This window comes from Acartia tonsa, chromosome 2 (assembly GCF_053477335.1).
Source record: "Acartia tonsa isolate MP-2025a chromosome 2, ASM5347733v1, whole genome shotgun sequence".
NCBI classification, from domain to species: Eukaryota; Metazoa; Arthropoda; class Copepoda; order Calanoida; family Acartiidae; genus Acartia; species Acartia tonsa.
The window spans coordinates 41,156,562-41,171,948 of record NC_137261.1 but is presented as its reverse complement, the minus strand read 5'-3'; the positions used below and the strand labels follow the sequence as shown (position 1 = coordinate 41,171,948).

At 30.0% G+C, this 15,387-nt stretch overlaps 1 protein-coding gene across 9 annotated transcripts in view; it reads right to left on the bottom strand.

The window, feature by feature from the left end:
• LOC145311863 (uncharacterized) overlaps positions 1 to 15,387 on the bottom strand; it is an 83,691-nt gene that overhangs the window by 25,290 nt on the left and 43,014 nt on the right. For all 9 annotated transcript variants that reach the window (XM_080150873.1, XM_080150877.1, XM_080150875.1 and 6 more), the window contains exons 2-4: positions 9,882 to 9,982; positions 7,322 to 7,397; positions 1,028 to 1,155 (exon numbers count right to left, since the gene is read on the bottom strand). In XM_080150873.1, coding sequence (XP_080006999.1) covers positions 1,028 to 1,155; positions 7,322 to 7,397; positions 9,882 to 9,947 — 270 coding nt within the window. In that variant the 5' untranslated portion in view covers positions 9,948 to 9,982. The remainder of the gene's footprint in view (positions 1 to 1,027; positions 1,156 to 7,321; positions 7,398 to 9,881; positions 9,983 to 15,387) is intronic.

The window sequence follows — 15,387 nt, the reverse complement described above, 5'->3', positions numbered from 1 at the left end:
GTCTCAGAGATGAATAAACTCGACAAGGACAATCAACTTTACAGATGACGCAGCCTAATTCCTTAAAAATACAATGATATCTACCTAAAGTTATGTATGAAAAATGAAAGAAAGGGATTTTAACATTGATTTTATCTTTAAAAACCTATCCTCTCAGTCCAGAGATAAAGCCTATATTCCCTGTTCACGCAAATGTGTCAAAACTCCCCCCCCCCCTCTTAAAACCTCGACAGACAGAAATGCTTAAAATCAGTACATAAATTATGGGGTTACAATCAGCTTTACCTTCTATCGCTATGTAAATCTAGAAAAACTCGCGAGGGTGAGGGAACTGACAAAAAAAATCAACAGCCTATTAAACTAAAAAAATTTCCGGCTACCAAATTGTAGACTAACTTCGAGACTACCTATACAATAAGCATAAATCCTCCCTTCCCTCAAAACTTGTAAACAATCTATCTATAGGATGATCTGAGTTATGTATCCTGACGAAAATCTTAACAATTGTTACAAAATCCACGTTTAGTAACATTGGGAATTATTTATACATTTCCAATAACCTCTCTATATTTTCTTTAATAATAAGAAAAAATATAATATTATTTGTGACAATTTGTTTCTAAATTCTACTTGAAAAGCATTACAATAGTATTATTTAGGTTGGCATTTTGTGCATTTGAAGTCTGTATTTCAAATACGTGCATACTTTTAAAATGTACAAAGGGCTTCATCCTACAGAAAGATAGATAGACATCCTGTTACTTTACTATATACTAGAGGATACCCCCGAGGCTTCTAGGAGCCTTAAATGATTTTTTTAAAATATCTAATTCTAATTTACGACACTGGTGTCTGCTAACGGGAATTCTTATGGGAGAGTGGTGGTACCCCTCCCCAAAATAGATATAAACCTATGACCTATGAAAAGCTATCTTGTAAGATAAAATTATATCGGTTCAGAGGTCATCACAAAAATATCTAATAATTTTGGCATTTTTGGAAAATAAAAAAAATGTGTTGATCATACCTGGACATCGCTGGACTGGAGTTCCTTCAAGAAATCATCCAACTTCATGACCTCCCCGGTCACATTGGAGTCCAGGAAGTCGTTGGCGATGTTCTCCAGGCTCAGGCTGTCCTTCCATAATGGAGGAACTAAAAATAAAAATAGTTGTTAGTATTTTCTTCCAGGGATCTAAATGGATTAGACAATGGCCGATAAATTGATATACATCCCCAATGATGATACACAAAATTACCCCTTCTTTAGCGTAAAATAAGTGGTTCTAACGTTTGAGCACTCAACTTAATAAACCAACCAATCACAATTAACTAAAGTCTCTAAAGTTGTTAAGCCAACAAATAAGAAAATAAGTAAAGGGTTTTGTCGTATTTTCACAGTAGTTTTTCTCCTATTTCTAGCCCCTGCAGAGCAATAAATACCACTTACTTAACCTAACATATCCTTAAATAACTTCAAAAGCTACTGTGAAAATACGACGAAATACGACGAAAAAAAAAAGAAAAAAATCTTATGACGGTTTAAAATGTTGTCGCTTTTAAAAAACAAATTTATCTTTTTTTAAATGTAAAAAGTCAACATTTTAATTATTCAGATTTTTAGAAATCTAAAATTTGATGTGATTCAAAATTTAACAAGTAGTAAATATTTAATTTCTTTTCCTTTCCTAAAACTAAATTTCAGAGAGATATTGTAATTTATTCTTCTTTCAAATTCTAGATAAAATTTAATATATCAAAATTATAAAATGTATATTTGTTAAAAATAAAACAAGTAAACACAAACCCATAACCATAGTATAAGCAATAGAATTTGTCCATTATGATCTCAAAAAATCTACCAAAAGGGTCCTCAAGCGATAAATAAGATCTATCGCAATTCGATACAGAACCACAGACAGATAAACAAACACCCTGTTGCTTTAGTATATTGTTTTTTGAAGCTTGGGAGGGGAAAAGTCTCTTAAACCACCCTCCAAAAAAAAGTAACTAAAGGAAAAAAGTTAACCCATAAATTATCTCTTTTTACTGTAAGCAAATAAAATGTTCTGCGCAACTGTGTAATATGTACGGCTTGGCGGATATATAATGAATCTAGAAGCGGCTGATTACATAATATATAATTCTCTCTTTCTGTTGCGCCATACGATGCACCAATACAAAGCTTTAGGACAGGAACCAATATACTTGGAAAATAATTCATTATAGTGCAATCTTTTTAATTCTTAGATTTTATAAATTTTTATGTTTTATTATCTTTATTTCTCGGAGCCTTACAAAGTGTCCTAAAATATATGCCGTGTGACGTCATAAAAATGAGGGGTGAGAGGAGAAGTGGGAAAGGAAACACATTAAAAAGAGATGGATCTATTGACGTTACACGGCTCATTTTTTGGGACACTTTGTAGAGCTTCTTATTTCTGGTCTTAAAGTTGAAGTGAGATCTTTTATGACAGAAACACATTTTCAAATAGTCATAAGTTTTTTTTATAATTATTCATATCCTTGACTACAGTTAATATCAAATATAAGTATTGTACATTTTTCTCGTTCTTCTTCATAGACTCTTTTTTTTTTGTGTGCGTGTCAATTTTTTAACTTGTGTTTTTTTTAAAGAAAAATTGTAACTTTATTTGATTAGTCATTTATTTTTTAATGAAAAGGACACCAACATCCAAAAGTATCGAAATAACTGAATAATGCATACCAATTAGAATTAAAATTAAGTAAAACATACTATAAGGAAGACTTTAATAGTTATTTCTCGCATCGTATTATAAACAGCTTTCCGCGAATATAGAATGTACAATTGGGCTAAAAAAAACTGGTTTTAATCTTATGATTGTACATTTTTAAATTCGTAGAAAGCTGGATAATGACATAATACGATGCTAGATATAGTTTTTTTCGTATGGTTGAGAACCGGTTCCTATCAACCGGATTCGAATGAATACGAGAATAGTTATTTCTCGCATCGTATTATAAACGGCTTTCCGCGGATATAGAATGTACAATTATAAGATTAATACTAGTTTGTTTAGCCCCGAGGTGCCGAAGGCACCGGCTAAAAAAACTGGTGTTAATCTTATGATTGTACATTATTATATTCGTAGAAAGCTGGATAAAATACGATGCTAGACATAGTTTTTTTCGTATGGATGAGAACCGGTTCCTATCTACCGGAATCGAATGAATACGAGAAAATAAAATATTATAGAGGAGATTAAGTAATGCAGAAGAATGGATGTAGAATATATGTGGATATTATGACAGGAGAAGAATTGCTAGCATTGAACTCATTTATTGGTTAGTTCGTTTATTCAGTAGGAGGAAAGGGAATGGTGTAAAGGCGGTGGATAGGGGGGTGTCGTTATTTTAGCCCGCTGCAAGTAAGAGAACACAAAAATTTGGTGTAAAATACAAGTAATAATATAGCTATTTTTAGAAGCTTAGGGTCATAATAACTAACGGTTTTGTATAGGTGTAATTGCTCCTAAACGAACATGATTTTAAACCTAAAGTTGGTAAAATTTTGTTAAAAATTGTCAAAGTTGGTGATCTCTTCATTACAAGTTGGACATTTTTATGAGTTGCTGCATTAGGGATATACTGCTACTCAATAATTATCTAAAAATTCAGCCTGATATTCTGTAACAACCACCCATAAGTAAAAGATTAACCCTTAACAGTCGGGCCGGTAAAACGGCGGCGGATCTTCATGAAATTTTAATACGATATGTAGACATGTAAGATAATCTTAAATTTTAAATTTGAAGTTACTAAGTCAAAAATTGCGGCAACAGGAGCCTTTTAAAGATTTCTGGAGACCTGGAGGATCAGGACCTGCAGGATCATACCTAGGACCTGAAATTGATTTGAACACCTGTATTTCATATGAGGATGTACTACTAGAGGATATTTTAGTATTTTTGTAAGATAAAAAGCGTTGTTTAAGTCAAAAAAAAACATTTTTTGCTCTTTACCTGCATGACCCTGCCAGGTTTGCTGGCATCCGGTGCCCGCCAGGATGGAGATATTCAAAAAAAATCAACTCTCAGTTATGTGTCATACCCATACTTAAGAAGTCACGTAGTTTGGGTTCTTTATCTTTCACACACACAGAAAATGAGATAGAAAAAACCGGAAAGGGGCGTTCAACGCCCCCCCCCCCCGTCGACCGTTAAGGGTTAAAAAGTTTTAAATCGGTTATGAGCGGAAAATTATATTGGTAATGAGCAGAAAATTTACTGAAATTTTAACTAGGAAGGTGAAACAACTGACGGATAAATTTTGTATCTAAATTAAATTTGTCAGTTAATATTGCTGCAAATATAACTTGATTTTTTCCTTGCAGAATTTTTATTATATAAAATGTTTCCGCTATCTCTGGCAATGAACAATATCATCATCCTTGTTATAATATGCAACTAATATTTGGTAACCGCATAGAAACAATATTCATAAAAAAATATTAAATAATTCACAAGTAGTTTTTTTAGGAAGTTTTTATTCTTCTCCAATCATTATAAAATCTGTATTTTTTCTTTTAATATTTGATTTAATAAGAGTGCAAAATATAACTTCTACTCATGATTAATTGTCTTAGGTGCTTTTTTTAGTTATTAAATAAGATTTCAATATAAATTAAAATAATATACAAAATAGTCGGACAAAGTGAAATAAAAATCAGCCATTTGAAGTCATAAAAATGAGGGAGATGAGAGGAGAAGTGGGAAAGAAAATCCCTAAAAAAGAGATAGATAATCCCTTATTTTAAAGACGTCACAGGGCCGATTTTTGAATCATTTTGTCCCAGGTTATTATTGGAATAAAAAAGTTTCGCCTCCCTGTTCCCTGAGTTATAATAGGATTATCGTGGTGCAAAAGTGTCGGCTAGGCCCAGGGATTATGTGGGCATATGATACTAACACTTGCATATACAGGCCTAAGTCAGTTCGGGCCTTAAATTTTCAAAAAGAATATATGAGTTTTAATTAATAATCAACTAAAATATTGAGTAAGAACGATTACGTACAAAAGTAATATAGCTATTTGATTTTCAAAAGATATTTTTTGTTGTACTGATTAATCAAATGATAGGTTTAAGACTATTCCCCCTAACCCACAATCGAAAGAGGCTAGAAGCCCCTAAGGATCGATATTTAAAGCTTACGGTGGAGCTACTATATAGCAAAGCTAATCGTTATTTCAATATGTCCGCACATTAAAAAAGTTATTGGTTAATACAGAATTTTCTCGGCTGCTGGTATTTTAATTGCTGTAATTTGTTTGATGAAAATATATAAGAAAATATAAACCAATTATTTCTCAGATTTTGTTAAATTAAACAGTTAGAAAAAAATTAAAAATTGATCTTTTAGGATTAAATATACATTATTAGTAAAAATTCAAGGGCCGAAAATTAATTTTGCATACTATATATATTTTATTAATTAAGGCGTACTTATGTGTATGAAAATTATGTTAAAAAAATGTTTTTTTCATATGTTGTTATAAATATTTGATTAAAAGTTTATATAAATAAAATATTTGTTTATTTTGAAGAATCTTTTTTTTTAAGTTCCCCCAACCCCCAATTCAATTTATTTCTTAAAATACTGTAGTTCTTAATAAAACAAAGATGACAAAATTCATAAGTTACGAAGCACAGAAAATAAATTTTATCCATTTATCTTATACAGCAGCTAAGAAAATTTCCCCTATTCATGTACACTCGAGCATTACAGACATACATGTCATGAAATTTTAGATGCCCTTTGGTCAGTAAAATGTTAACAAATTATTTGCGAAAGGAATTCATTGGAGCTACAAAAGTAGTAAAAGGGGATTTAGTTATTTCTATAGTATAAGATTGTTATTGTAAAAGCTTCTATTTATAAGACTTTGTGAGCCTTTGTTATGAAATACTACAAACAGCGTAGGTAGGTATACGATAAAATTATATAATAACATAACAACAAGGATGATTAGTCCCTAAAAAGCACAATTATAAAGCTGAAAGGCAATAAGATGATTTATTTAAATGAATATAAAACTATAAAAGAAAACATCTTTATTCCTTATATAAAAGAAGTAAGATGTACGGCTGTGTGTACTTTACCAACTGGATAATTTATTTTTCCACATATAATCAAAACATAGGTTACTGGCAGGTTTGAAGTTATACTTGGAGAATGAAGGTTAACCCTCCTACCAAGATATGATCGATAGAAAATTTATGGACAGCGGCAAGTGTCATGTGCCATCTCTTTTTCAGGGGTTTACTTTCCCACTTTTCCTCTCATCTTTCCTTTTTAGACGTAGTTTTATGACGTCACACATTACATTCTTTTTAAAATTTTGATCTTAGCCACAATATGTATGATTAACGATGATTAATTTAATCATAGAAAATCAATATTCAATTCATTATAAGCGGCTACGTCCATAGCTTCTCAAGGCCACGTAATTGGTGAAATCATTTGGATTTGTGATAAGCTAATCTTAATTGAAAAACAGGAAAAATAAAAATGATACTGTTTTAACTAAAGAGGTATATAAAGTAGATGCTCTACCAAAGAAAAATCTAATAAATATATCTGAATAGCCTGCTATAATCCTATATGAATGATAATTATAGAAATAATGAGTTGTCCCAACTGTATTGCAATTATTAGAAAACAGAGGTGTCAACTAAAAACAGATAATTTTATAAAATTTTAATAGCAAAGAAGCTCAAAAGTTTTTTCTTTTATTTTCTAATGGATTTAAACATATTAAAGTGTTTATAAGTTCGTTTGACATTATCTATTATGGTTAAGTTGTTATTGTTACGCTCCCTATGGACATAATAGTCCTAGTTAAAGTATTTGCTGACGTAAAATTTTTGCTCCATCGTAGCAACCACAAGACGGCAGCGACTGAGAAACCCTTGAAAATAATCCCATAATCCTGTCTCCGTTGTGCTCTACTCCCGGAAACCTAACACCAGAGACGGAGAATAATAAAGGGTTTACTTATAGAAAATAATATGTTTGCATTTGTAAATTCAACATGGCAAATATGCAAATAAAAGCCAATTTGATATTATATATTGTATAAAATCTCTCATAAATATACCACCGAAAGAAAATAATGCCAAAATATTTTTTTTTATAAATTAATGTAACCTTAATATGATTCATTTCATAGAACAATTCTTAGGTTGCGATTAGATGTGTTTTTTTGTATAAGACGAACAAACAGACAGACAGGACATAGAGACTCTAGTCTTAGAAATGTTACGCAGTTAATAATTTACCTAAAAAGGTTGGGTTTTCTTGTTTCATATTCATGTTTCTTTCTGGGCTTGGACTTTCACTTCGACTCTTTCTCTCCTAAAAAATTGTAAGATCAATAATAATCAACAATATGGAAAGTCTTTATTTAGTGGTTGACTTCTTTTCAAAACCTATGACTTTTTTATACTGAATAAGTTGGATCAAAAGGTATATATATAATAATATTTCAAAATAGAAAGCATCAATAAATTACACTTACACTAACTTAATGTACCTTAGACATCCGCAAAGTGTTTGATTAGTTAATTAATAACAAATGAGAAATGGACATTCCCTCTTTAAATCTATTTAAAAATATAGATAATACACTCTACATAGGAGCAATAAAAAACAAGTATGACAACATTCATTACAGTAAGAGTCATAAAAAAGGTTATGAAAAACAGTAGAGTAAAAAGACCGACTTACCGAAAAAGCTTATACTAGATACTCTTTGGTGAGGAATATCGTACAATAAAATTTCATATCAAAACATCAGTCAATCATAGATAGTCCATAGCGTTACAGACTAACAGAAAGACGGACAATAAATCTAGAGTAACTTCGCTACTAAAATATCAATCATAAGGGAAATAAGATTGGATCATAATGAAGATATTATAAACATTATATTCAAAACAATAATTTTGATTTCAGACATTAGAAAGGGCTTGATAATATTTACAGCTCAAATTTGTAAGTAACTAAACTGCGAGGTTTAGCGGTTGCAGCTGCCTAACTCTGTAACCCAAGGTAGACAAAAGAAACTAACTAGCAGCAATACTTAATTTTCTTTTTTTCTTGTTAATAATTAGTTTCTAATATGAGAATTATCCTGGGAATAAAAGTTTCTCAGCTACAGAGAGTTGTACAGAGTTGTGCGAAGCTGTGGACAAACTTTTACCAATATGTAAATTCTTTCACTGGTATTTTCAACCAAAAGTTTTCCTATCAAATATGCATAATAATTCCCAGTCTGTGCCATAAAAAAAGTATTTGAAATATAGTTTTTGCTTTACATTAAGTAATTTCGCCGAATTTGAAAATTAATTAAAAATTTAGGTTTGAACGATAACTAAAAAGTTATTAAAAAATACAACTTTAGAATATAATCTTATTTAAATATTTCGGAAATAGGTTTATTCTTTTTACAGTGAAGCTTTTTAAATTCATTATGGGCCATAGTCCTATTTTAAAGAAAAGCTCCCGTTGGCTAGGGGCAATTTACTGTTTATAAAAAAATATAAAAATAAATTTTCATGCACTATTTAGGAAAATGTAATAAACGCTTTAATGCCAAACGAGCGGATGTTTATGTATCCGAATGAACTGCAGGGTTATTAATCATTAATTCTAATTGTCTTTATAGTACAATTAAAGCAGCAAAAACCTGCATATTTGACGTAGGTTTACTGCGGGGCTCGGCAACCGCGCGTTGAACACCTGTAAGCTGCAGGGACTTCGACAATTAAGAATAATGTCTAAATATAATTTGAATATTGTAATAAAATTTTATAATCACCTAAAGTAAACGCCTGCTGCCGAGCCCTATATTTCTGCCACATACAATCAACAATTAATGGCCATTAAAATTAATTATTTACAATGCACTTATTTATAATTTAAGGTCAAGAAATAAATATTAAAACGCAGAAATTTATTTTGAATAAAACAAATAATGTTTTTTTGTTTATGTCTTTATTAAATGGTTCTCTACACTTGACTGTTGGAAATAAAATGATGACAAACGAATATAAAAGGTTACAGGTAATATTAGGGTAAGGAATGAAACAAAGCTATTTATTGCTTCATGATTCAACTTTAGTATATTTATTTTCTGTTTAGTATTAGCAGGGGTTCCAGCTCTAGTATAAATATTACCTGTTTAGTATTAGCAGGGGTGCCAACTCTAGTATAAATATTACCTGTTTAGTATTGGCAGGGGTGCCAACTCTAGTATAAATATTACCTGTTTAGTATTGGCAGGGGTGCCAACATTAGTATAAATATTACCTGTTTAGTATTGGCAGGGGTGCCAACTCTAGTATAAATATTACCTGTTTAGTATTGGCAGGGGTGCCAACATTAGTATAAATATTACCTGTTTAGTATTGGCAGGGGTGCCAACTCTAGTATAAATATTACCTGTTTAGTATTGGCAGGGGTGCCATCTCTAGTATAAATATTACCTGTTTAGTATTGGCAGGGGTGCCAACTCTAGTATAAATATTACCTGTTTTGTATTGGCAGGGGTGCCAACTCTAGTATAAATATTACCTGTTTTGTATTGGCAGGGGTGCCATCTCTAGTATAAATATTACCTGTTTAGTATTGGCAGGGGTGCCAACTCTAGTATAAATATTACCTGTTTTGTATTGGCAGGGGTGCCATCTCTAGTATAAATATTACCTGTTTTGTATTGGCAGGGGTGCCAACTCTAGTATAAATATTACCTGTTTAGTATTGGCAGGGGTGCCAACTCTAGTATAAATATTACCTGTTTAGTATTGGCAGGGGTGCCAACTCTAGTATGAATATTACCTGTTTAGTATTGGCAGGGGTGCCAACCCTCTGGAGAATATTTCTCCCCAGAGGAGGAGTTTCCATTGTTAACTCTTATCCACTCCATTTCAAGTAATAACCTGAAATAAATCAAATAAATTATAAAAATGCTAAATTTAACACTTTAAACCATAAAGTGTACTTGCTAAAATTATGAAAAAATTACAATGCTCATACAAATTCTAATAATTGAATAATTAGAATTATTGAATACGAAATTGTGAATAGATTTGCAAGATCATTATTTTGCTAATCAAATTATTATTAAATAAACCTTTTATTCACAGTATACTTTAATTTACAACAAATTCTATACACATTTTAAAGAGGGGAGAGGTGTTAATCTTTATGTTATAACCTTTTTAAAATTAACCGAAAAAGCTTATAGTGCATATAAAAAATGACGTCTTATAATACAAATGTCAAATGACAATCCAGTATACATTTTAATTAACCAATCTTAAAATGTATACTGACCTATCATTGGTCATTTGTATTGTATGACGTCATTTCTGTAAAGGCACTATAAGCTGCTTAAATTAACCATATGGGGATAATTCATTTGCGCCTCCCTCTACAAACTTTTGTTTTTGAAACATGGTCTGAGACCATTTTTTTCTGGAAAGATTAGCTATCTGATTTCTTTAAAAAACGCCAAAACACAAGAAGAAAAATGCTTGCTTTTTAAATGTCCATATAAAGGCTACTGAAGCAACCACCTGACATATACTGTTACGTAAATTGTAACCTTCATAGTCTGTGTACGAGGTACCCTACCTACCAACCATAAATCTAATTATCACAAAACAAATAAGATAATAATGTAAAGAAATTAGTAATAATAATTGATATTGTCTTGGATAGCAGGAATAAATATTTAGGTATTGAACCTAACGTTTTCAGAAGGGAGGTGTCGTGTTAATATCTTAATGTTGAAATTTGGTAGACCTGCATTCCCCTTTATGCACACCCCCACGAGTTTTTTTTTTTATTACATCTGACTGTAATCATATACCTTGTGTTAATATATTCTAATGGTATATGAGATGAGCTTAATATCGACGTGAATATCATGCAAAAAAATTCTTAAAATGATAAACTATTAACATTGTATAACAAAAATAACTTTTCCAAAGGAAAAAACAAATTATCATTGATTGATCTATCCCTAAATCTGAGGGGAGAATGAGAGATGGTAGTGATAGAACAATAAACCTCAATTATAGATTGAAAGGAACAATAAGTGCACTTAACAAGAATAAGGTTGTGTTTTCTATTATCAGCTATAACCATCAGGGCTAACAGGATACGTAACTGTGCTCTAGTTGGAAATTTAGATTAAATATTTGAAGATGTATCTATTTGAATACTTTAGTTCTATTCTCTCAAATAGGTATGCTTAAGTTTAACCTATCTAAGAATATAATAAAATACCTTGGATTTGGTAATTAAGTTATGTAAATTCTTATACACTAAAATTGTTGAATATATATGTGTGAAAACAATAGAAATGTGAGTTTACAGAGCAGGTTTTAGGGTATTTGTCATTAAAACAAAATTTTCTTTCTCAAACCTATTTACATTTCCAAAAAATGCCTGTACTTATACAAGAATACAACCTTTTATATTACAATTAAATTATCCAATAAACACACAAAAACATGTACATATGATCATCTACATGTATTATGTACTGTATATCTTAATTTTGAAACTGCTCTATAATACATTTAGTCTGTGGGATGATTTAGTAGAAAAAAATTTATTAAGAAAATTTAACATTAAATAGCTTTTTGGTGTCTATAGTTATAATAAGCATACAGTTAGAATTAAAGTTAGGATGTCGACATAATTATCCGGTATATAACGGCTTTATTTTTCATATGTCTTTAAAAATGATCGTTTTCGACAAAGACCGTTAAATTTAGCAAAACACTAAAATCTATCAATTGCAGAAAAATTTATCTGTCTTTTACAGATTAAAATTATTTAATTCTATGTAAGTAGGTTGTTTCTTTAATTCCAGTCTCAGAATATTTTTACCTCTTCCTAATTACTTATGAATACGGTCATTCTTGTGTGAAAATTGAGTTATGTATTTACTATAAATGCAGAAGGTCTGTATGTATTGAATTAATGTTTGTCCATATGAACCAATACATACTGCTTAGTCCAATAAATTGGTAGGCCTAGTACACAACTGTAACAGGGATTTAGGACCACCTGGGTAACCGACGAAGACCAGATGGCAGACTGCATAACTTTTGTGTCACTTTTGATTCCTGTGACGTCATAAAATGAGGAAGATGAGAGGAGAAGTGGGGAAAAAAACCTAAAAAAGAGATGAAGAATATGACGTCAAAAGTGGTGCAAAGGTTATGTAGTTTGGTCTTCGTCGGATAACCGAATATGTTAGCTAAACTAACTGTACCTTCCTTGTTTATTAGCAGATTTTATATATTTAAATTAAATGTTAAAGACATACTAGCTGATTTATTTACTATAACTGCCAATTGTTCTGCTAAATTTTGCTCATATGATACATAGATGTTTCCTAAGTAGAGAGGGTTAGATCAATGAATCAATGTACACCCTTTTCATACTTTAAAATAGCGGAGGGGGAAGCAATAGTTTATCTTTCATTGCCCCAACCCTTTTTCCCTGTGTAATCCTAATGTATACTATAAAGGCCAAATTATGGACATGTAGGTAAATTATTGTTATGGTCAATTTGTGCTGAAAATGAATTATGTATTTCTACAGAATATACAGACCTGCTTTCTATGAGCTACAGTTGCCATACAAGAAGTTTACAAAATTAAATTTTTTTTGAGTTGTCATACAGAAAGTTTACAAAATTATAATAGATTTCATATAATTAATTCCAATTTTTTTCTGTTTTACGTCAAAAGTTTTGTTTCAGTCTAAAAAGCAAAAATATACAAGTATTTTCTTTATCTGTAGTTTGTAAAGCAAGTAATACTTATTGAAATAATGAACTCGATATTAAGGACAATTCTGGATTTGTTTTAGGTTGCATATGTCACAAGATTCAATACTTCTAACTAACTAATGGACTACATAACCCCCCTCTACGCATTAATTTATTAGAAACCTGTTTCTTCCCCTTTCTAATAAAGTAGACATGTTCAAAATAGCTCTAGCCCTGCGAGGCTCTCCTGAACCTTACTTAACCTAACCCGATAAAAAGGAAGAATTATAAATATAATGTTACACACTGGCGATTTAAAGGATGTTGCATTAAATAACTTTGTACAGTAAATATTTTATGCTGAATATAATAATCTATAATTACTATTTATTATTGTTCATTTCATCAAATTTCGATAATCATGCAAATTTTTCTTCTGTTTATAAGCCTATTAAGTACTAGTAAGGTTTAGCGACTATAACGTAAGATTTCAATAACCAATGAACCGATAAAGTTCTCCCTTCACTTAGTTCCCGGTGTTGCTTTATTCTCCTTTAATTTTAATTCTTTAAACTCTAATAAATATAAGTGAAATTTATTAAAACAAATTCATAAAAATAAACTTTATCTTTAAAAATTTTGAAGTAGAATTAGTAAACTCTTATCTTACAAAATAATTACATTTTCCTTATTTCTTATAAAAATGTATTTAAAATAATATAAACAGGACCACAACATTTAGTGTTCAAAATCCCTCTACAAAAAATGATTAAATAAGGTTTCTATGCCATAGTGCCAAACAGACGTACATAGACTATATGTGACACTGATAATAAGCTCGACCTAGTCGTACCCAACACAGGTTCTTATTTGTGACATTTCAATATTCTAGAATATTCCAGATTGCTGTCAAATATCTTATAGTATGCATGTGCTTTTTTATTTTTTAAGCAATAACTATTTTATAATTTGTTTTGCTAATTTTCAGATTATTTCATCATATAAACATTAAACAACAAGGACAATTGTACAATAGCTGAGCAGGGTTTAAAAGCAATAACATAATATTTAAAAGTTAGATTTTAAATCAATTACCTACTTGCTAATATTTTTAAAAAAAATATAAATGTTCCTTTTGCAAATTTTAAAAGGTCAACAATGTTTTCTTCTACTCTACACTATTAAGATCTTTTTAAAAATAGCAAAGTCTATTGTGTTATTTATAAGACAAAGGACTATTGGTGTAAAGCAGATGCGCTTCTAAATTTCTAGTAAAGAGGAATGAAGTTGATAAGAGTTAAAATTAAGAACAGGTTTCTTAATAATAAGATAATCAACAATATGTTAAATTTAAAAAATGACAATTTTAGAGTTTTAAAGGCTTTGATAGTATCTATTCCACGTGCTTTTTTTATCACAGTAATATTTTCTGAATAAAAACTTTTAATAGAGGAAAATAATTCAACATCTTAACTGTTTTAATTTATAAAAGTTGCAAATATGATAATTTTTTAGTCCAATTTTCAAATAATAAGATGAATTTTTCATAATTTTTGTGTTGAAAAATTACAATTTATTTGAAATGTGAATTAAGAGAAAACGTGATCATAAACACAGCAAATTTTTATTGTAAACAAGAATGATATTGTTTATATGTATCAAAGAACAAAGTTAGTTGTAAAAAAGAAACCCTTTAATCAGTGGAATCTGAAGCAGCATTTAGTGCCTAATAAAAATGACGTCATACAATACAAATGACCAATGATAGACCAGAAAACATTTTAACATTGGTCAATTATAATATATACTGGCCTATCATTAGTTATTCGTATTGTATGATGTCAATCTTTATTAGGCACTTTAAGCTACTTTGGGGAATCTTCACTTCAAATATTTGAAGTTAATATCGCTAAACAGATTCCATTGCTACTCAGAGGAAATTACACAAAAAATATAAGTCTATTCCATATAGCTGCTAAGTAATCCAATCTCCCATGGCTATATTGAAAGACGGACAATTAGAGTTACATAGTAGCTTCTTCTTTAAAATTTTGTATTCATACTCTTTACATCATACCAAGTTTTTTTTCTCATTTTTCTTATGAATAAAATATTAGAAATGAAGTGCACCAACGTTTTTTTCTCAATCATTGCACTTAAAAATCATGTTACTTTTATTTTCATTTAATTTTCAGGTAAGCTTCGTTTAGAATTTTGTTAGGATAACGGCATTTCCTAAAAAGAAACACTACCCCAACCTACGAAAAGAAAATACCCAACTAAAAAAAAATATTTTACTTTAATGAATAGGGGCGCAGTTTCATATTTATTTGAATATTAATAAATAATAAATTTAATTGTTCCTGTATTTTTTTCCTAATAACATACTTTCAGAGAAATGATTGTATAACAAAAACATATTTTTTTGTTATTCTGTTTCTTTCTAGGTACTTACTTAGGTAATGAAGAAGTAGAAAAATAAATAATAGTTCTAAACTATTTTTGTATACTGCTAATAATTCTTTAATAGCGTAAGTACTATAAAAGTATGAT